The sequence below is a fragment of the Onychomys torridus genome, chromosome 4, assembly GCF_903995425.1.
Source record: "Onychomys torridus chromosome 4, mOncTor1.1, whole genome shotgun sequence".
In the NCBI taxonomy this organism is placed as follows: Eukaryota; Metazoa; Chordata; class Mammalia; order Rodentia; family Cricetidae; genus Onychomys; species Onychomys torridus.
The window spans coordinates 15,108,377-15,131,209 of record NC_050446.1 but is presented as its reverse complement, the minus strand read 5'-3'; the positions used below and the strand labels follow the sequence as shown (position 1 = coordinate 15,131,209).

Below are 22,833 nucleotides of genomic sequence, written 5' to 3'. Positions count from 1 at the left end.
CTGAAGACAAGACTCACTACAAAGAGGGAGTGAGCCACTGTATGCTGGTGAGGCTTCAGGGGCCGAGGTCAATGGTGCAACAGAGGGATTCAGCATACTAGAGCATTAGAACAATGAAGAGCACCCCCCCAAATCCTGACAAGAATGCTAAATTCCATTGCACCCCTAGAAAAGGACACCGTTAACTAGAAAGCAAACACATTGCCCCAAACTGCTGACCTGTGCTCCACAGAACAAGTGTAACTGCTAGCAAAGAACAAAACAAAACAACAACAACAACAACACAACCTTTTATTTTATCCTCATCTGAAACAGTATCCAACAGGGACAGCTTCTATAAGGAGAAAATGGAAACTGTTTAATGAAGCTATTACACACACACACACACACACACACACACACACACACACACCTGTAAACAACTCTCAAACATGAAATATCAAACATGAAATATGAATACAATTATACAGCCAATTGCCAATGAGAAAGAGTACCACAGACCTAACGGCCACAGGGAAGATCGGTGTAGATGGGGGATGACAGCTCACCAAGTTGAGGAGAGGACGTGAGGAAAACAAACTCAACAATACACCTAAGTCATTTCAGAAATTACAAGGCGCCCACAGAAGAGATGGCTGAAAGTACTGCAAGGAAAAGATGGAGTGCAATGCATCAAGAGAAAAAAACCATTAAATAAGGGACGATTTTTAAAAGGATTAGAGTTACACAGGAGGCAGGCAAACCCAGACACGACTACAACGTCTACCACACAACAGTAAAACGATGTGAAAGAACAAGCCACTAAAATGTAATTCCAGACATTTATGAAATTCAGTATCATCTACCACCTGACTTTCAGCACAAGTAATTTAAAAGAAAGGGGACAGTCCTTTTTTTAACAAATGGTAATGAAGTGATTGGAGATCCCATAAGGGCCAGAGGCCAGGAGAGATCCTTAATCCTTACCTCATGCCACACAGAGAAATTAGCTCAAGATGTGACCTTCTGGACAGATGCAGTTAAAGTATCCTCCCCTCTCCATCCAGCGAAGCACACCTGGATATATGTGATCCTTGGGCAAGATAAACGTAGAGAGATTTTGAAAAACAGGAAGAAAATGGCAGGTCGGCTAAGGAACTTTAGAGCCAAGGAGCAGCACAGTAAGAACGCTTCCTTTTCTGGGTTTTATTTTATGCCTCACATATCCAGCCTTGGCTTAGAACTCATAAACACCAACAGGCACATCCTTTCCCTGGCGAAAGGACCTGGGAACGTGAGCCGAGTAAACCAGACGACATGCAGGCAGCAATCGCTATACCACTGCCAACTCAACAGAAACAATGAAACAAATGGGCCGTTTCTACTCACACCAGCACAGGCTGAGGAAGGAATCCAGACCTCTACCATCCCTGCTGTAAGAGGCAACCCAAAGCCCCAGTTGGAGTAGGATGAGAGACAGCCGAGTAGGAGCACGGGCTTCCATCCCCACCCTCAAGTAACCAGACCCATAAGCCATGCAATACCAGTGAAGATCACATGGAGACTTCAAGTTTCACCAACAGTTAAGGAAGTACCTTCCCCATCTCACTAAAATGAGTGCTGGCGGAGAACCAGGAACTACACTACCAGCTGGTGGTAATCAGGTCCACCCTGCTGTTCACGGCAGTCACATGGGAGCAGTGCAGACCTGCTGGGGAGCTGGTACCTCCCCTTAGGCCAGCAATAATGAAGGGTCTCTTCCACTGATGCTCACAGCAGCCAAGCCAGAATCTGTTTCCCCACCTCACCTGGGGCTCACAAGGAGGTCTCCATTTTCCTCCTTGAGTATATCACAGCGGACAAGCCAAAGCAGGTTTAAACGAGACTCGGAGGCTCAGGGTATAATCCCAAAGTAGCTAGGTTTCAATAAAAACAAAAAACCTGCTTGCCACACTAAGAACCACAAAATCAACCTGAACAAGAAAAAACAACCAACAGGCACCACGAAAACGGATGTTAAGTCTATCTGACAAAGACTTTAAAACAGCATCCCAGAAATTCTTAACAGACAGTTGAAAAAAAACCAAAAACAAAACTTGAAGCAAACAAAAAGTAGGAAATCTCGGCAAAGAAACAGAAGACCTAAAGAACCAAGCGAGGACTTTAGAATTGAAAAAACATAGTAACTAAAATTAAAAACTTGACAGGTGGGCAGGCTCAACCGCAGAATGGAGAGCACAGAGAAAAGAATCAATGAACTAGAAGACAGGAAACTAGAAATCACCCAGTCTGATCAACAGAGAGAAAATATACCGAAAAAAAAAAAAAAATCAATAGAGCTCAAGAGCCTCTGGGAGTACAACAAAATATTAAGCATTCATATTACTGAGCTAAGGATGGAAAAGGAAAAAGTGGAACCACGGAAGTCCTCAAAGACATAAAAGATGAAATAGTTCCAAATTTGCAAAAGACATTAACCTACAGAGTCAAGAAGCTGAGCGAACCCCAAACAGGATAAATCTGAAGAAGTCCACATCAAAATACAGTGTACTCAAACTTCTGCAATATAAAGACAAAACAACCCTTGAAACCAGCGAGAGAGAAACAACGTCTTACCTATGGGAAGGGAACAATTGGAGTGACAGTAGATTTCTCATCAGAAACCATGGGCTCAGAAGAGGCACACGTTTTTTTCAAGTGCTGAAAAAAAAAGAGCTGTCAACCCAGAATTCTAGACCCGATGAAAATATCCTTCAGGAACGAAGGGAACATCAAGACATTCTTGGATGAAGGAAATTAAAGAGAACCTGTCACCTGCAGATCTCTTCCAAAAGAATAGCTAAAGAAAGCCTTCCACACAGAGACAATTTATGAAAGAATATAGAATACCAGAAAGGAAGAAAGAATAAGAGAAAAATGATTAAATATAATCGTTTCCTTCTTTTCTTCCGTTTCCTAAGTTATGTTTGACAACTGAAATAAAAATTCAAACACATTCTGCTGAGATTCTAAACTTATGCAGAGGAAAAATTTAAGAATATTATATTATAAACGAGAGGTATATATAGAGAAATTTTATACTATACTCAAACTGGCAGAATGAATAAACTGGATTAAGTTATATAATAAAATAGCTAAAGCAATTACCATATACAACAGACACTTGAAAGTACTATAGATAAACCAAATTGGGCTTTTAAATACATTCAAGTAATCTCCAAGAAAGGCAGCAAAAACAAACTAGAGAAATAAAAAAACACAGAGAACAAACAGAAACAAAAATTAGGATTTTAAACTTAAGCTGTACTCTTACCAACAATTACATTAAATATAAATGTTATAATGCCAAATAAAAGAATTTGCAGTGGATTAAACCATGATTCAACTACATGCTATCTATAAAAATTCACTTTAAATATAACTATACAGCTAGCCTGAAAATGGAAGGTAGAAAAGATCAACTATGCAAATATTAATTAAAAACAGTAAAGCTGTTATTGCAAGATAAGATAGATGTCAAATCAAGGAAAATTACTGGGTCAGAGAAAGGCATAACACAATGATGAAAAGGCTGTTGCACCAAAAGGACAAACTATAAATGTGTTCATATCTAACAGCAATTCACAAATGTGAAAGTAACAACTCACAGTGTGAAAGCAAGGGTAGATTAGACACAAAGTTGCATTTAGAGACCAGTATCCTTTTCTCAACAACCGACAGATCTAGACATAAATAACACCCACACAGAAGACCAACCAAGAGGATGGAACTGGCCTTTATACAACATTCCACCCAGCAACAGCAGAACACATGTTCTTTCCCAACTCCCATAAAACATCTATTGTGGCCTATATCCTGAGCCATGGAACAAAACCTAAAGACTTCAAGGAAAAGAAATACTATAGAATGTAGCTACTGACCACAAAGTAATAAAAGGAGGAGTTAATAACAGACAGACAAAGGAAAATCTGCAAACACTGGAAATTATCCTGGTATCATCTCAACAACCCATGAGTCAAATTAAAATGTATCCCACGAAAACCTCTGGGAGAAACGTGAGAAACTTTCAGTACTACATGTTTGTATTAGAAAAGCAGGTGGCTGGCCAGATGGCTCAGGAGTTAAGAGCATTTATTGCTCTTGCAGAGGTTCCCAGCACCCATATGGCAGCTCACAATCACCTCTAACTTCAGTTTCAGGGGATCTGATGATGCTCTTCCAATCTCTGAGGGTGTCAGGCGTGCACATGCTGTGCATACATACACACACAGGCAAAAGCCTAATAAAAATTTTTGAAAGAAAAGCAGGAAAATCAAACTAATATATACTCCTATCACAAGAAAACTAAAAAAGAGCAAAGCAAACACAAAGCAATGGGAAATAGAAATCAAATTAAACTAAAACATGAAAATAGGCCAACAAGATGTTTCAGTGGGTCAGGACACTTGCTGCCCAAGTCTGGTGATTTGAATACAATTCCTAGGACCCACATAAAGGGAGAAGAAAAATCAACCTAACAGAGGTGTTCTCTGACTTCTGTATGCGTGTGTACCCACAAACACAAAAATAAATTTTAAAATGAAACTCCTGAAAACAGAAAAAAAAAAAATCAACAAAGCAATCTAACTTTTTCAAACCATCAATAAGACCAACAATGTGGCAAGACTAAGAAAAGGAAGAGATGACCATACATGCCAATCAAAGGCATGAGGTAGGAGCCTGAAGACGTCACAAGGATAACAAGGACCAACTATGGCGTACTCTACACACCATATATATAATATAAAATTGACAACGTCAGTGATATGTAAATGTCCTTAAAAGCAGAAAGTACAAAACATCCAAAATGATACCAATAATATAACCCTGTAGGTACTAATTTAAAATAACTCAGATGGAAATGCTTGTTTGGCAATTTCTACCAATTATTTAAAGGACAATTAGTAATTTAAAGGACAATTAGTACCCAGTTCAACATAATATACTCTGGAAATTAGCAGAGGGAATAGTTTCATTAGCTAAAACATTTTATGGATCCATTTTTACTTTGATACCCAAACCAGACAAGGACATCATGAAAAAGAAAACTAAACTTGACTGTGGTACCCCAGGTCTATAATCACAGTACTGGAAGGCTAAGGCAGAAGAATTGTAGGCTTGAGAAACTGTGGCATTGATATCACTATCAGGACATGGAGAAAAAGAAAAAATAAAAAGTGAAAAAATTAAATTATTCATTTGTGGTTTTCATGTAGAGACTTTGGGAGGAATCTAGACATACATGTTTAATATAAAATACATAAGTAACTTAAGAAGTTAGAAAAGTAACAACAACAAAATAAAACAAAAAAGAAGAAAAAAATAATGACAAAATGGAAAATAGTGATTTTCTTACAACAAATTATGGTAGAAATAACAAATGAATTAAAATATTGGTTTTCATTTTATAAAGATTATGAAGTATATAAACCACCAACTAATCTAATCAAGGAGAAATCACAGAAATGCTCAGATTCTAAAAATGACAAGGGAAAAAAAAAAAACACTGAACAAGAAGTAAATTAAAGAAAAAAGAACTTAAGGCACACGCCTTTAATCCCAGCACTCAGGAGCCAGAGGCAGGTGGATCTCTGTGAGTTTGAGGATAGCTTGATCTACGAAGAGTTCCAGGACACTCAGGCCTACACAGAGAAACCCTGTCTTGACCAAGAAAAAGAAAAGAAAAAAAAAAAAAAGGAAAGGAAGAACTTAAGCCAATGCTTTGCTTGTTTGGTGTGTACATATGCATGTGTACACATGTGTAAAGGTGTATATTTGGAGGCTGCCAATCACCACTGGGTATTCTTTAATCTCTCTCCATCTTATTTGGGGGAGACAGAGTTTCTTACTGAACCTGGAGCTTACTAGTCAACTAGCCTGACTGGCAGCAAGCCCCAGGGTCATCTCCCACCACTGAGCTTACAGGCTCACTGCTGGACCTTACATGGCTACTTGGGATCTAAGCTAAGGTCCCTATGCTTGTGGGACAAACTCTACCAAATTATCCATCTCCCTTGTCCCTAAATGGGTATTTTTTAAAGGAAAATATAATTTACCAAATTCATTTCAAGAGACAATAAACAAATAGACCAGTATACAAGGAGCTGCCATTATATAAGTCCATGAGATAACTTTATAAAGTTCTACAAAGACTGTGCCACAGCACCAAACAGTAAAACATTCCAATTCTTTTTATGAACTAATAATATTCCACAGGCCAGCTCCTCACTTGAGGCAAATTCCCCAAGTTCACAGTCTCTTCTTTTGTAATGCCCAACACTCCAACAAAACATGTCACTACAATGTTGTTACCTTTACTGCCTGATGTTCATGTAGAAGGGTGTGCCCACCCAGAACACAATATAATGTTTTTAACAGAGTAATCAGAGAAAAACTCACAGGCAGGAGTCCAAATTCCAGTGGCAGATTATCAGAATCATGTACAGATGTTTTTAAAAGTATTTCAAGAAAGGACGTATCCAAAGCAATTCCTTACTAACAGCTATTTTAACCAGTGATCAGCAAAAATTATGTTAAATGTTTTATGCCCTAACATGATACTGTGTGACTTGTCAGTGTTTAACTGATATTTCATCATATTTTGTGAAACTGTGCAGTTGGGTTAGCACGAAACATGGTAACTTTTTAAAACCATGTTACATAAAAAAGGAATGGATTCCTTGCTTAACATGTGAAAGGTCCTAGTTTGATCCCCAACACCAGGAAAATAAAATATAATCTAAAAAAATACTAGCTATAATTGGAACATCTGATTTTCAGGAATGGAGTATTGAGGTCAAGTATGATGTGACTATATGGTATTAATATCCTAACCTTACAATGCTAAACATAGAATGATAAAACCACAGTATACACTTCACTTTAAAGTACCAAGCCAAACTCTTAAGAAAATATTAATGGAATCCAACAGCGCATTTCAAAATAAGTATAACTGGCCAGGCAGTGGTAGTGCATGCCTTTAATCCCAGCACTCAGGAGGCAGAAGCAGGCGGATCTCTGGGAGTTTGAGGCCACCTGGTCTACACAGTGAGATCCAGGACAGCCAGTGTTGTTACACAGAGAAACCCTGTCTCAAAAAACAAAAACAAAAAATGATTAAAGTAAGTATAACTGTCTTAATCTGCATAATCACACTAGGTTTTCTGGTGCTGTGAGGCACCACCAGCCACTTCACATAAGTCTCCTCACTAGCTTTTGTCATTACTGGGGACTATAACGATCACGTGTCTGGTGGTAAATGCTCTAAGATAGTAGCCATTGTCATTCAGGGGCCATCATCTTGGCCAAAGCTTTCCATTATCTCTATATGGAGAGGCTATGGGGGAAAGGAGATTGGCCATCCCGTGAAAGGTGGCAGGCCACTGTGGCTCTGTGCAGGTGTGCCTTTCCTGTGCCCCAAGACCCACTGGCATCGTCTCTGCTCCTCCACCCAAGAAGCTGCTGCTACTGAGCAGTACTGATGATTGCTACACACCAGTTAGGCCAGTGAGTGGTTCTCAACCTTCCTAACGCGGCAGCCCTTTAATCCAGTTCATGTTGTGGGGACCCCCAAACATAATATTATTTCCTTTCTACTTCATAACTGTAATTTTACTACTGCTATGAATCATAATCTGCTATGCAGGGTCGCTGACATGTGACCCCAAAGGGGTCAAGACCCACCCACAAGTTGAGGGCCACTGAACTAGGACTACACTGCTACTCTAGCAGCTTCTCCAAGGCCACCTTTGACACCATCTCCAAGACTGACAGCTATTGACCCCCAACCTCTGGAAAGAGACCAAGTCTCCCTATCAGGAATTCACTGTCCATCTTGTGAAACTCTACACAAAAGTCTCCTCCATTCAGAGGACCTAGGCTGCATCAGTGGCTACCACATTTTTATTTGTTAGCAGATTTAGCTCATTCTATTTTTATACCAGAAATAAATAAATAAATAAATAAATAATGACTAATTGAGATCTAACATTGCAAAGACATTCCCAGATCTAAAATCCATTGCTATTTATCTCCATATATAAGAGAAAATATGACCTCTATGGATGCTTTAAAGACTTAACAAAATTTAACTCTTTGAACAGGCAAAAAAATTTACTAAAATAGGAATTAATGTATACTAGAAACATGTTTCTACATATGTCTAAAGCTAGAATTTTTAGATTAGTAAAGATAAAACAAGGCAAAGGTACCCAATAACCTGAGTGTTTCCACCAAAGCTATCAGACAGATTAAGAGATCTCAAACTTGGAAGAGAAATAAACTCACTCACAGAAGTTTTGATAATGTACTAGGGAAACAAAACAAACAGAATCAACATTAAAACTAATGCCTTGATTTGAAGATTCAGAAAAACAGGATAAATAGTAAACATATAAAAAATTTAAAATCAATACCCTCGATTTCTTCTTCTAGCAGTAGTATCAGATTAACCCCAAAAGGGATAATCATGAACACCAGACAGAGAACCAAGTTGGTAGTGAACACTTATAATTTTGGCATTTTAAAGACAGAAGTCAGTGTCTGAGCTACATAGTGAGACCGTCTCAGGAAGAAAATAAAATATATATACCAGACATTCAGACACTAAAAATCCAAGTCAGAGACTGGGAGAAAATACTTATAAAATACATTTGATAAAAGATCTCTGTGGAAAAATATAAAAGGAGGTACTGGAGAGCTAGTCTGGTGGTTAAAAGCACTTCCTGGCAGCACACGGCCGTCTGTAACGTTTCTGACTCCCTCTTCCGACTCCACCAGCACCAGGCATGCACACGGTGCAAAAGCACACATGCAGGCAAAGCATCAACACATAAAATAAAAATAAGTAAGTGTGTGTGTGTGTGTGTGTGTGTGTGTGTGTGTGTGTGTTGAAAATTAAGCTATTAAACAAACCAATTAAAAAATAGGCAAAGACCTGAATAAAAATCTCCCCAAAGAAGATACACAGATGTCAAGTAAACATAATGAAAAATACTCAAAATCATACCTCATTAGGAAGTTGCAAAGTTAAACAAACTCTGCTATATAGTTCATTAGAACAACAAAAATCCAAACCACAGATTCAGGACTACGTGAAGCAGAGATAGCTTTATCGGTCACTAATGGGAATGTATCATAGCACAGCCACATTAAAGACACTTGGCAGTTTCATACAAAACTAAAACAGTCTTACCACATACAGCTTCACAGTCATGCTTAGGAGGTACACACTCAGGAGTATAACAACATGAACCCTGAACATGTAACTACTAAAGCTGGAAGTAACTGAAATATCCTTCAATAGGTGCACAGACAACCGTGATATATCCAGACAGTGGAACTGCAGTGTGCTAAGAAATGAACTACCAACCCACAGAATTCCCTAAGCGTATAATGATAAAGTTCATTTTCTTTCTTTCTTTCTTTTTTAAGCCAACCTGAAAATATGTGTGCTGTGTGATTCCAAGTATGTGACATTCTGATAAAAAGCCTGTGGCTTCCAGTACAGATGGGCTAGCTGTGGACAAAATCCCAGTGGGGTCCCTGGCTCAGTCTTAGGCTACTCTTCAGAGAAGATAGATCCATTTGTGTGCACAGCAAGTGAATCAAGAGCGGGCCAAGATCAAGTTCTCCTCAGGGAGACTGCTGGCTAAGGAGTTAAACGCCACCCCTCGCCACCATTCTATCTTCCCAAAGCGTGTGTGACTGACGGCACACGAGGGTGTGCATGGTGTGTATAGCTTATGCAGCCTCCTTCAGAGCTCAGTGCTGCCTGGACTTCCATAGGCTCTGCCTCTCTCTGGAATGTTTTCTTTCTCTGTAATGTCTGTCCTTGTGGGGACCACATCCATCACCCTTCTTACTACATGGCTTATTCACTGTGCTCTCGCTACATGCTCCTTTCTGGTTTCACACACATAGGAATGAGCAGGGGAAGAGAGCAAGTTGCACAAGGGGCAGGGTTTAGACAAGGCTACAGGAGCACATGAATAGGCAGACGACAGCTGAGATCCTTGTCTCACCCACCCACCCCAGCACCAGTCCTTACCACCTTTGGCAAGCAACAAAAGATGAAGATGGAAGTGGCCACGTTCCACTGTGTCCCCAGCACTCTGACACTGAGCCTGGCATAAGCCAGCAATGTGAAAAGATTTTTTTTAGGAGGACGGACAAAGATATTCAACATCTATCTGCTCCAGGGCAATGGAAAGCCAAGAGATATCAAAGGACAGATACTGATAGCAAAGAACTTGGTCTCCATGGGGGGGGGGGGGGGAGATTCAGAGAAGTAATCTGGATCCCCAGTCACTGATAGAGAGCAGCAGCAATTGGGGTAGCTGGGCCTGCCATTGGTACAGGAAGATACTCACTGGGAACTACAGTGGTCTCCCCGGGGGGGCCTGTCAGTGTCACTGGGACATGCACAGTGGTGCTGGGGTCTGAAGGCTGACTGCCCATCCGGGTGACATTACGCTGGTTGTCTGCATCTTCTGGTTGTTCTTCCACTTTCTGGAGACAGGTGCTGGGCAGCATGTGCAGAGGGCCTACACCTGTAACTGCAATGGTCTCCAGATCACAGTGAGGTTCCCTGAAACCAGAATGCTCATTAGTCTGATGCAGTAGGTCAAACTCCTTATGGCTTTCTCTTTATGCAAGGCAAGTAAATCTTGGGCTACCACCTTTCCTGTTTTGCATGGTTCCTATTACCCCTACACACATTGTCATTAATTAGGTCTAAAGGAGGGTATAGAGCTGACCCATCTGCTTTTAACAGAGCCAGACACTATTGGTATCATAGTCTGTAGGAGGATCAAAACCCCTTGGAAAAAGAAGCAGTCTAAAGTAGGCCATTTCCCCAGGACACCCTGCCAGGGATGTCCTCCACCCCACTCCCCAGGAAAGGCCCAGCACAGAGTTCTACCCACAGACGGCAGTGCTCTGTAGACTGCTCGTCAACAACGGCCTCCAGCTGTGCCTAACCTGTTTTCCAGCTGTGCCTAACTTGCACAAAGACTGTGGCTTCAGCCTCAACCTCCAGTCTCCAGGACTCTTCAACAGTTAGAGCCAAAAAGCAGGACAGTACCCTCTGGTCCGTTTTTTGTAAACTCAGCAGGCAACCTTTCTTGTTTCTCCTCTCCCAACATCCTCCCCTTCATCTACAGTACCCCCAATTTTCTCTTCTCCTGGGTACTCTGCTCCTTCCCAGGTCAATGTGTTCCCAATGTCTCCAGTCTCTCCCTAAGTCCTTTGTCCCTCCCTGTGTGTCACTGAGTACACACTGGTTGCCACAAGGGATTTACCAAAGGGAAAATTGGGAGTTTGTGTGTGTGTGGGGGGGGGGGGGAGACAACAGGAGCAGCCTGGCGAGTCATCCTGTACTTTTCTATTATTCGGGTAAGGGCTCCTAACCCCCTCCCGCATACCCTGCCTCTTACGTACTTGGGCTGGTGGTTTCGGGTTTCCTTATCCCCTTCTGCCACGGGGCTCTCCTTCTCTGCAACCTCCCTCTCTGGGGGATCAAGTGTTGGTGGCCCCTTATGCCTTGCACGGTGCCGGCGTGTGGGCTCCTCGCTGTTCTCTGCCTCGCGGGGGCCCGTGCGGGGGCCTCGATGTCGTGGGCGTCGCTCGCCCTTGGGTACCAGCACTGGTGCGGTGCCCTCTTTGCCGGAGTCCTGTGCGTGCCGGTGGGCACGGTGTCGCCGGGGCTCGCGTTCAGTGGCCTCCTCTTCCGGGGAGCCACGCCGGTGGTGCCGCCTGTTGCGCTCACAGCGTGCTTGCACTTCAGCCCCTGCAGCATCCTTGCTGTGACTGCGACGAGGGCGCGGGCGTTCTTCCCGGGTCGCCGGTTCAGTGTTTTCGGTCTTTGGACAGTCCGTCCTTTCCTGTTCACCGCCAGCAGGGGCCGCGGCTGAGCCCTTGTCCCTATCACGGTGCCGGTGGTGCCTTCGTGGCGGGTCTGCACTTTCAGCGGCCTCTGTGCCTTCAGGCTTTGACTTGTTCCCCACAGGTCCCCGCAAGCCATCCCGGCCAGGCTCCACCACTAGGGGCCGGTCCATGTGTGTCTTCATGTCAGGCCTCACATGGCGTGTGCTGGCATAACGCAGGCGCTCCTCGGGGTCCATCTCGCTGTACAGTGCCTCACAGCTGGCACGCAGGTTCTGCAGCCTTAGCTGACTGGCCCGCTGCTCCCACACTGAGCGCGCCTTGGCCGAATTCTGCTGCCTGCTGCGGGGAGACTATCATGAGTGTCACCATCCAGTTTATCTCTGCCTCACAGGGAAGCCGCAGATGAACACAAGCGATGGAGGAATGTGGGGACAGGGAAGGAGAGGTAACCAGAGCATTAGAGACCCCTGCAATGTTGTTGATGGGGGAAGAATGGGGATAAGGTGCAATTCAGCTCCTGTCAATGGCCCTCTGGACGCCACTCCAGCAGGAGGACAATGGCCCTAAGTCTGAAAGGTGCAAGGCTGTGAGGATGCCAGGTACCAGCATGAGTAGGTAAACGGGCAGCTAGCCAGGAAGACCATCTTGCAAACTGAGAAGAACTGATGGAGGCAGGCACCTTGCAGTCTGCTATGGGAGCTGGCCAGGACACTTCTAGAGGCACTTACCCATGGTACTTCCCAAGGGAGCATGTGGCCCTGTCATGAGCAAACAGAACTTCTGCTGCATTCTGAAGCATTCAGGCAGCCCCCACTATTTGGCTCAACCAATTTCCAGGAGCCAAAGTCCTGTCTGAAGCCAAGGAAAGCCCGTTTCGCAGGCACCGGTGCCCTCTTCTCTGCTGGCTCTGTGGAGAGCCTCACACTCCACTGAGAAGAGAGCTGGACATACCTAGACATACCTCCAGCATCAGGGGTGGCCGGCAGTCCAGTTCAGTTCTCACTGAACCATAAAAGGCCTCACCTTCATTCAAATCTCACTGGCCCAGTCATCTTCTGTTCCCACATCCTAAACAAGGAGCTCTTTTCCATTCTGGGTTCTTTACTGAATAAAACCAGCAAAGGATGTGGCCTCAGGCCCACCTCTGCCAAGTAGAGACCTCATTTGAGGCTACAGCCTCATCCTCCAGTCTGGAGGCTTCTGAACAACCCCAGCATTGTCTGTGGGATCGCTAACAATGACAGTGACAGCATCAGTGCTTTGGGTTCCATACCCACCTCATACAGCCTTTATGACCACTTCGAGGACAGGTGCTTTTCCTGTGCCCATTGATTGCAAAGGATGAGCACTGAGCCTAGAAAGAGGGCATGGTCTCCTCAGGGTCCAGAGTTAGTCGTTGATGGAGTTAGGTTCACATGCATACAGGGCAGGAGGGAAGAAGTGCCTGAACAACACGCAAGCTCTCAGTCAGACCCCAACTGCCTCAAAACACAGGTGCAAACCGCGCCCCAGGGAACAGCCCAGTCACGGTAACAGACTGTTCAGTGGGAGGCCAGCAAATCTTATCCTTTCTCTGTGTGAGGAGCCAGCCCCGGGCAAGTCTGAAAGCCAATAAAGAACAACAGAATCTGTGCCTCCTCCCCTAGGAGCTCAGGTGAGGTTGACAGAACAACAAGAAGCATCTGCTCCTTGTCCTCACCAGGGCATCACAACCATGATATCTCTGCTCCAAGAATGCCCTCTAATACCCACAGAGCTTCCTTGTCCCTGTACGGCTCATCTTTGCACAAGGCTGGAAGACAAGAAAAGGAAGAGGGCCTGAAGATATGCACCCATCTTCAAGAATCCTGGGAGGGTTGATGTCTACTCACTACCTGGACCTCTCAACCAGTCAGTACACCAAGATGGGCCTGGCTTCCGAGTCCTCTGATCAGCAGAGAGCTGGCTGGCTCAAACGAGCACTAGGGCCAGCGTCACAGCTCTCTGTTGTGAAAGATGGGCATTGAAGACAACAAGGGTATACACAGGCCTGATGCTCCAGCTCTGTGGGATGGCAGGACCGGGCTCACTCAGCCCTAGCCTTGCCCCAGGTATGACCCTCTCTCAGGAACCACCTCAAGTACAGAAAGAATACAGGCTGCCCATGGGACTGAAGGGTATCACTGAGCTTGCAGGGCCCCTCAAAACATAGAACAATACCAACTAGCTGGGCAAGGGCCACCCACTCACCTCTGCTGGCTGCTACAGCCCCCCAGTCCATTGCTCTGGGACCAAATAACACCAGACCGTTTATCTGATTCACAAACCCATAGAGACCACGGGCTCCTCCCAGAACAGATTCCCAAGTCTCACTCTACACATCTGGGCCATCCTGCCCTTGCCCTGGTCATTCTCTACAGCTCTTCTTTGACTTCTGCTCATTTTGCCTAGGACAGACAGCTCATTCTGTTCCTCTTCAACTACTTCACAAGCGATTCAAGATCCTCTCCTGAAGGGCGACTCCTTGCTGACCTATCTTGCTATATGGCTGGCAGCACTACTCAGGCAGAATCCATACTGAACAGGGCTCTCTAAAGAGCCATGGGGAAGAGCTGCTCTCAGGATGTCCTGGTACCAGTTTTAAATGCTATCCAGCCATATATGGAAGGTGCAAGGCTCTCAGCTAAAGCACCCTGGACAACTCAAGGCTCAGAAAGGAATCTTGAGTGTCTGTGCTCCTGCTGTGAGGTCTCTGGACAGAGCTGGCCTGTCACCTGATGCTACGGAAGGGTGAGACATCCCCGGTGTGTACCACTGACTCCTCACTTCTGCCACCTGGAAGCTACTGAGGACTCAAAAGGCTTTCTCACTCTATCAGGCATCAGGGCCCACACCCATCCAGGGGCATCTCACACTTGTGAGAAGACTCATACTGCTCTGTGCTGTTGTCAGTCAAGGAGGCACACAAAGCAGCCACAAGACACAGGGGACCTGACTATCCCTAACGTGAGGAGCGGCTGGCAGTACCAGCACCAAAACCTCCCCTGGGAGCTCAGATGAAGTCAGGAGAGAAACAGGTCCTGGCCCCTTCCTTGAGGGAAGAATCAGGAGCACATCTCCCAGGAAGAGCTCCTCAGGCCAACTAGGCAGGCTAGTGTCACCACCAGGAAGGCCAGCGTGGTCTGCTACCTACCCCATTCTGCTCCGGCCCTCAGCATTCGTGCCTGGATTTTTCCTTCTCCCCTAGCCTATCTATGTACTACAAGCTCTATAGAAGCTTTGTTCATACTAAAACAAGGCTGCCTCAGAATAACTGACATATCTCCCCGAAGTAAGGAGGGGCTAGGAGGAGCCAAGAAATGTCATCAAGAACTCTCTCTGCCACCCCTGTGCACAGGACTTCATGAAAAGCACAGAAGACCTGAGACTACAGAGTGCCACCCTATCCAAGAAGTAGATACATACAAGGTACTAGAGTGACTGCACACAGACAGACAGCAGACAAAAGGACAGAGACCAGAAGGGAGAGTAGGGCCAAGCTCAGAAAGATCTGGGCCTGTGAGGAGGACTAGGGGGCAACAGGGAACATGCCCACTATTCCCACAGAAGGCTGGGCTGGAGCTGCCCATGAAGCAAATGACTGGGGAAGCAGTCGGGTGTGCAGGGGAGGTGTGTGCACATAGTTATCATGGAGCCACAGATGGAGAATCATAGCAGAGCCACTCACGGTGAGTTTACGCTGGAGACAGATGAGCTGCGAGATACAGTACCTCGAGTTTGCTTTACAAAACTGCACATGCAAGAAACAAAACATAAACAGGAGTGAGAAAACCAGGGAACGTTCTGAGACACAAGTGGCACTTGGGCACCACATCAGTGCAGTTGCGGGCCGCAGTGCACATCTGGCAGAAGGCTGCAGATGCATCCACCAGACGGGCACTGGCCAAGAGCAGGGCTAAAGAGAAGCTGAGAACCAATTCTACATGTGCAGAAAAGTGAGGCTAAAGTGAGCCAGCAAACCCTACATGGCCAGAAGACAAGACACAGTTCTCTCCGAGACCATCCATCACCACAGCCTGGCCCACACTGCCCTAGGAGGAATGGTCTGGGAAGAGTTACAGCCACCTTTATAGCAATTCCAGCAGTCTCCTACACCCAGAGACCCGGGCAGGCTGACCTAAAGCTGTGGGCCTTGAATGAGCACATGGCAAATACCATGCGAGGCTACTGGCACCCACCCCACCTACCTTCCCCAAAAGCACCTGGTCTTTGCTCCCAGACCCTCAGTTCCCAGATTCAAGTCCCATGGCTTCTAGGTCACAATGACCCCCAGGAAGGAGTCAGACTATGTCACCAACCCACCTTCCATGTAGCTATTGTAGCCATTTCCAAGTGATAGGTAGAAGTTTTTCCAAAAACAACAGAGAAAGCAAAAATCTCTTTACAGTCATTTCTTTTCACACTGGCTTCCCAGGGATGGCTGGGAAGCTTTCCAGTGTCCCTTTCTAAAGGCCGAGATCTTTACACACTGTAGTTCACCTTCACAAAGGCCCCAGTGTGAGCAGACATGTAAGTATGTCACAGTTATGCTGAGAGAGTGGCTGTGAGTGTGAGATTGGGAGCATGAATACAGGACTTGTGACTGTGAGATTTTTGAGTGTGTGAATTGTGAGTGGGAGATTATAAGCATATGTGTGAATGTGTGTGATAACATGTAATATTGTGAATGTGAGACTATGCAAGACATGAGTGGTCTTTGTGTGTGTGTGTGTGTGTGTGTGTGTGTGTGTGTGTGTGCGCGCGCGCGCGCATGTGAAGACTAGGCAAGGATGAGGAGTCACAGCAGACAGCAGGAAGATACCCCACACTTAGTGGCCTACTCCTTAGGAGCTGCCATGGGGGCTATATAGGACTGTGCCTCACACCAGCAATTCTGGAACCACCTGCCATGCTCCCCAGAGCACAGAAGGTCTCACTCACTCACCATGCATACTGAAGGTCCTTCAGCAGCCCCACGACACCCAGACACCCCGGGAGACACTGCCTTAAGACTGCCAAGGTTTCTGACAGCTACATTCTCCCGAGTCTGGCAGCAAACCACCAGAGGGGGCTCGCATACAGCTCCTGAGCCCTCAGAGGTCTCAGTGAGAGTGGCAAGAGCCAATAGCAGCAGCCCTCACACTCAGCACCACACACACAGAAGAGGGCTCGCCGAGTGTGGCCGATTCCCCACAAGCTCTAGTCAAATCAGACTAACATATACTGTTGTACATAGCCCACTCTTGGGAATGCACATCTGCAACAGTGTCTCCAAGTGGGGACAGTGGAGGAAGGAATGTATGGGCAGTTTCTTCTGGGCTATGCCAAGGACCCTAGACTCTCTTCCCTAGGCATCAGTCTAGACAGGAACACCTCCAGGAACAGCAGCCCTAGAGGCAGCAGGAGCTGCTCATATCTAAGAACAGCAGAGAAGGCACATGCTAAAAAGACCATCACTTCATGCCACAGGTCTACATGAGGCTGGGAGCTCATCGTAGCAAATGTTTACCTGCCATCCTCTCTCCAACTGACCACCACCAGCTCACAGAGCTCATATAAAAGACATGAACGAGAAGAGACCTGTCAGGTCTCATCAACCTTAGGATCTAGTTATTGAATTAACCTGGCCAGCTAGTCAGTAATTGAACTAGCCAGACAGTGAAATAACAGGGTAGAACACTGAGCTCCACAAGCCAGCTAAGCAACAAATGCCATGCCCCAAGCCGCCTGGTTCCCAGGAGCTCAGTCCCTATGGGATGCAGCCATTCTGGCTGACAATTCCCATGCCAAATGCTTTCTCCACGCTTAGAGACAAGTGCTCTGAAAATACTATCTGATGACCTCTTGGAAGAAACAGACCACCACTTTGGGCGCGCACACACACACACACACACACACACACACACACACACACACCAGCTCACGCACTCAATCACTACACCAACATCCAAAACCAACCAATTCCAACACATAATTTGGCAGTGCAGGCATAAGTCACCACAAGGTGCCAAGTCAAGGTCATGTGCCAACCTATGAAAAGTATGCGGCAAGATGAGTGTGCAGCTTCAATGCCAGCAGGGTACTTCTCCAAAGAGTCACCTATGGCCAAGCCACATGCCCAACTGTCCTGACTCCTACATACTAAACTCCTCCCAAAGTCCCTAGACCTCTATGAATGTCACTACCTGAGATCCAGCAAGCTGGCAAGGAGACTGGATCTTCCCAGAGTACACCTGCCCTTTCTCATCACAGATGCCTCCATGCCAAGCATTTGCAGAGACATTTTTGGAAGTGGCTGGGCTGTCAAGGTGCCACTAGAACCTTGTGTCTCACAAAGTACATTTCTGGAAAATTATGTGTAAAATCTACATGCTGACTCCTTGCTCCCCTGACCCCAGCCAGGGCTTTGCCAAGGAATGAGTACTCGGGCCACCCAGACATCATCCAGTGAATCAGAAGACCAGCTAACTCTATCCAACATGAAGGCCACACCCTCACACTCTGCCCATGTTCAGGCTGGGGAAAGCCATAAAGTATGCTCAAGTGAGCCCTTTGCTCAGGCTCCTTTCAACACAGTCCAAGGGGTCGGCTGTGTCTTCACCAGCCCTGGTCAAGGCAGGGGTTCTGAGGAAGACATAGGCTCTGCTGCTCCCCAAAGCCACCCATATTCCATCCCCGGGAGCCTTACGCAGCGATGGAGATGTTGGCAGCAGACATGGGGCTGACTTCAGCTACTTCTTTGGCCTTCTGAAGAGCAAGCTTCTGATTGGCTGCTTCTTCCATCTCCTCTTCATCCTGTATGAACAACAAAACAGACTGTCTTCTGTGGTTCTGTGGCCACTCTGAGGCTACCTACCGGTCCTTCTTCCTAATGCCTGTATGTGCCTTCTGCCCTCCAGACCCTGGGGTAGACATCTAGGTCCTGGTGGGCAGGGTGACCCAGGATGAGTGCTCTTTAGTATTCTTCAAGGCCTCCCCTCCTAAGTCTGTGGCTAGAAGTGACAGTATCCAAGATTCCTGCATCAGTGTTGTCTAGCTTGTGCCGTCTCCAGCATGTTTCACAACGTGATGACTCCATATATGTGCCTGTAGCCAGACCTTATTCCTGAGCATCCCTAGACCAGCAAACCTGTCCCTCTTTCCATCCCCATGGCCTTCTAGGAGTTCCTGAACCACTTGAACAAATGTGGCCTACCCCACAAGGCCAGGAATGAGGACAAGATGCCAAGCTTTTCCTGTTCCCACTAGAACTATATTCCACCTTTGAGTTTCTCTGCCTGAACCACTCAGATTCCATGAAGCCCCACATGGCTGTTTGCAATTGAAATAGGACTTGTGTTTGTACAGTTACCTGTCCAGGAAGAGGAGTCACCAGCTGAGAGACCCTCTGACCTTGATCCCATGTCGCTAAGCAAAACCAACAAGCTATGCTCCAGGACTTTGAACCAATACCGCTGCTGAGTCCATGACCCAAGAAGGAAGACCTCCATGTTGTTCATGTGAGCTACTGGGCCCCCATGGTTTCTTAAAACCCCCAAGCCTAGGCCTACCTAGCTCCCTTGAAAGCTAGCATCCCTCAAAATGTACCTTAATCTGCTTGAGGAGCACAAAAGTGAAGACCCTCAGGCTTCAGGCCCAGGAAAGAGATAACTAGTTGCCTCATACAGCACTCCCAACCACGTACTCTTTAAAGGTAGGACACCAGTCCTGATTTACAGCCCCTGGGGAATGAGCCTTCCTAATCACTCCAAGGTAGGTATATGTTAAATGCCCTAAATATCCTATGAATAATTTGTCTGAATTTATTTCCACTTCACAGAAACATAATTAGTGCTATAACACACTTATCAAAGTGTTAAGTTATTACCATTTCACTATTCAATAAGCCCTATAGGCTCATCTATCAAATGTTTGTTTAAGAAATGAGGTCTAGCTGGAAGACATAGGTCACCAGAGGATGTCACTGGATCCTGTATCATGATCTGGCCCCTTCCTATCCATCTCTGCTCCCTAACCACCAATAAGAGAGCCACTGTGATCCACCACAACTTTCTGCCATGATGTCTGACTCTGCCATGGGCCTAGGGACAGAAGAGTCAGCCAACAATGGACTGTAAGCTCCGAAAACATGAGGCAAAATCGAGTCTTCCACCCACTCATCCTGCTTCTCTAGGTGTCACAGCAATGCAGAGCTAACACGGAATGGATTAAGTCCTCCCTTCTAGGGCTCCTGTCCAACCTAGGCAGTGTCATGTGATCAGACAGGCCTCCATTGGTCCCAATTCCCAAGGCAGGAGGATTCCTGTATAGGATCCATCAGACAGAGTTCTGTATACAGACAGGTCCCTGAAGATACTGCCTCCTCAGCTTATTCTTGCCCACAAGAGAACTAGAAGAAAGACATCAGGACACATGTGTTCTTCTGCACAGGAACTAATGTTGCTGGTATCCCAAATTCACATGGTTCCAGAAACATTAACACCAAAGACAGCTCTGGAAATATATGGGTTCCCCGGCTTGTGCATCTCAGCCAGGGATCTGACCACAACAGGATGGCAATCATCAACACTGGCCAGACTGATGACAACAATAAGCAAGCTGACAGAATTCTTGAGTCCTCAGAAGCCAGGGATCAGAGCAAAAGGGGTATCCCAGGCCTTAGGCACAGCCTAGGGCTGCATGCAGAAGAGGAAGGCTAAGTGGAAGCCAAAGGAGGTTCATGGCCCACTACACTGAATAAGTGAGGCCCTCTTCAAAGCATCTAAGCCTGCATTCCTTAGACCCAGCATGAGGAAAACAGAGGACTGAGAAGGTCAGACTTGGGAGAAGTGCACAGGTGCCAACCTGAGCATCAGAGAACACACAGCACCCCTTACAGAGACAGTACATGCACACACATACAACATTTGTAATGCACGCGGTAGCAGCCTCCATACTAGACCCAAAACTTGAATCAAAACACAAGCCTAAGGCTGACAGCAGGCAGTCTAGCTACCTAGCAGGCAGCAGGACAGGTGACTGAGGTCACCAGATAGGAGGTGATGTCTTCTAGAGGGAAACCAGAGAGAGAGGTTGTGTATAATCATGTCTCCCACTGGGCTTGTACATAGGAAATGAATATTGAATGGTCCCTGCTGGGTAGAGCTGCCTAGAGAAGGAGCTGTCCTGCTGGGACACAGATGTGCACAGACAGAACCACCCCTGCTTCTCCAGCTTCCAGCCAAGCTGCACATCTGAGGACAGCACTGCAGGCGTCCTCTCACTGCCCTTTCGGGTTCTCACAACTGAGTCTGTCCTAGGCCCACTCCTACATCTTCTTGTCTGGGAACACTTCCCACGCTCATCACACACTGCTCAGCGTATCTCGGGACCCTGCACTTCTGTGACACGGGTAGTCCTGGCCAGTCTGTACCTCCTGTGCTCCGACACCCTATCCCGCTGTCCAGGCTTTCTTCCAAAGCCATAGCTTCTCTGGGAGCCTGTCCACACATGTACCTACCTTTATGGCCATATCTTGCCTTGCTTCTGTTGCAGTCCTCTATACCCAGAGCTCTCATTAATGTCCCTTTGTTCATGACTTTAGGGAAACTCCCCTGAAGTCACATGGACCCTGACCTAGGAGTTGTCCTTCCTCATAACTCCATAACTTCACCCAGTAACATGTACTGAATCCCAGACCTTCTAGCACCTTCTAGGCTGCAGGTGGTGTTTCTACATACCTTGGTCAACTCCTGGGCATTGGCAAGGTTGTCCACAGCAATGGCTAGGAAAACATTCAGCAGGGTGTCTGGTTGGCTCCAGCTAAGGAAGAGAGCCCTTTGCCCCACATACTGTCTCATAGCATCCCACCATGGTTGTCCATGAAAGACAGAAACACCCATCTACCAAATCCCCAGTCTCTATCCCCCAAAACCATTAGCCCATTCCAGGATGTTGTACCAGATGCACAAAGACCCTCCCCCCATAGCCTCTGATCTCACAAGCAGGATTGTGACTACAGTTTCACATAGCTCAGCCTTCTCTAATACACACATAAACACACACACACACACACACACACACACACACACACACACACACACACAATGGGAGAGGGGTGAGAGTGCGCTCTCTTCTCACCAAGATCTTTGGGGATGATGCTGTAGAACCAGAGATTAAAGGTCGTGTTCAATCCATTTACCTTTGACTCCTTCAGAGGATACACAGACCACTAGCCCCAACTCTTCTCTTTTCTAGTCTGTATGAGAAGCCTTGAAACAAACACACCCTGACTCACAGGCTCCAGACATGGCTGTGAATATAACCTACCCAATCTAACACACAAATCCACCCATGACCAGCACCTTCCAGACCAGTTCCTAAGCGAGGCTCACAAGTTCCCATTTTTTTGTTTTGTTTTGTTTTTTACTTTGTTTCATTGTGAAATCCTGGGCACCCTTCCTCAACATATTCCCCTGAGTAACACTGGAAATGGGAGGGTGGTTACATACAGTGGTCTGAGTGCCCAACACTGCACCCCACCCTAAACTAGCCCCTGAAGCCCTATGGTGAAGTGCTGCCACCACCCTTTGGGAACAAGGAGGCCACAGTTACACAGCGTGTGTGGTGGTCTGAATGAGATTGGACCCACAGGCTCATAGATTTGAATACTTGGTTACCAGGGAGTGGCATTTCTGAAAGGATTAGAAAGTGTGCTCTTACTAGAGGAAATGTGTCACTGGTGGTGGGTTTTGAGGTCTCAGAAGTCTAAGCCAGGCCCGGAGTCTTTCTCTTCCTACTGCCTTTAGACCGGATGTAGAACTCAGCTCCTTCTCTAGCACTGTCTGCCTGCATGCTGCCATGCTACAGGGCATGACGACAATGAGCTGAACCTCTGAAATTGTAAGCCAGCCCTCATCAAGTACTTTCTTG

At 46.2% G+C, this 22,833-nt stretch overlaps 1 protein-coding gene across 14 annotated transcripts in view; it reads right to left on the bottom strand.

Annotated features, from left to right (window-relative positions):
• The window catches only part of Cacna1b (calcium voltage-gated channel subunit alpha1 B), a 154,264-nt gene that overhangs the window by 61,113 nt on the left and 70,318 nt on the right, over positions 1 to 22,833 (bottom strand). For 6 of the 14 annotated variants that reach the window (XM_036184139.1, XM_036184125.1, XM_036184128.1 and 3 more), the window contains exons 17-21: positions 21,642 to 21,709; positions 18,611 to 18,717; positions 15,611 to 15,673; positions 11,458 to 12,243; positions 10,389 to 10,606 (exon numbers count right to left, since the gene is read on the bottom strand). In XM_036184139.1, coding sequence (XP_036040032.1) covers positions 10,389 to 10,606; positions 11,458 to 12,243; positions 15,611 to 15,673; positions 18,611 to 18,717; positions 21,642 to 21,709 — 1,242 coding nt within the window. The remainder of the gene's footprint in view (positions 1 to 10,388; positions 10,607 to 11,457; positions 12,244 to 15,610; positions 15,674 to 18,610; positions 18,718 to 21,641; positions 21,710 to 22,833) is intronic. The other 8 variants (XM_036184132.1, XM_036184134.1, XM_036184135.1 and 5 more) reach the window with 3 other exon arrangements.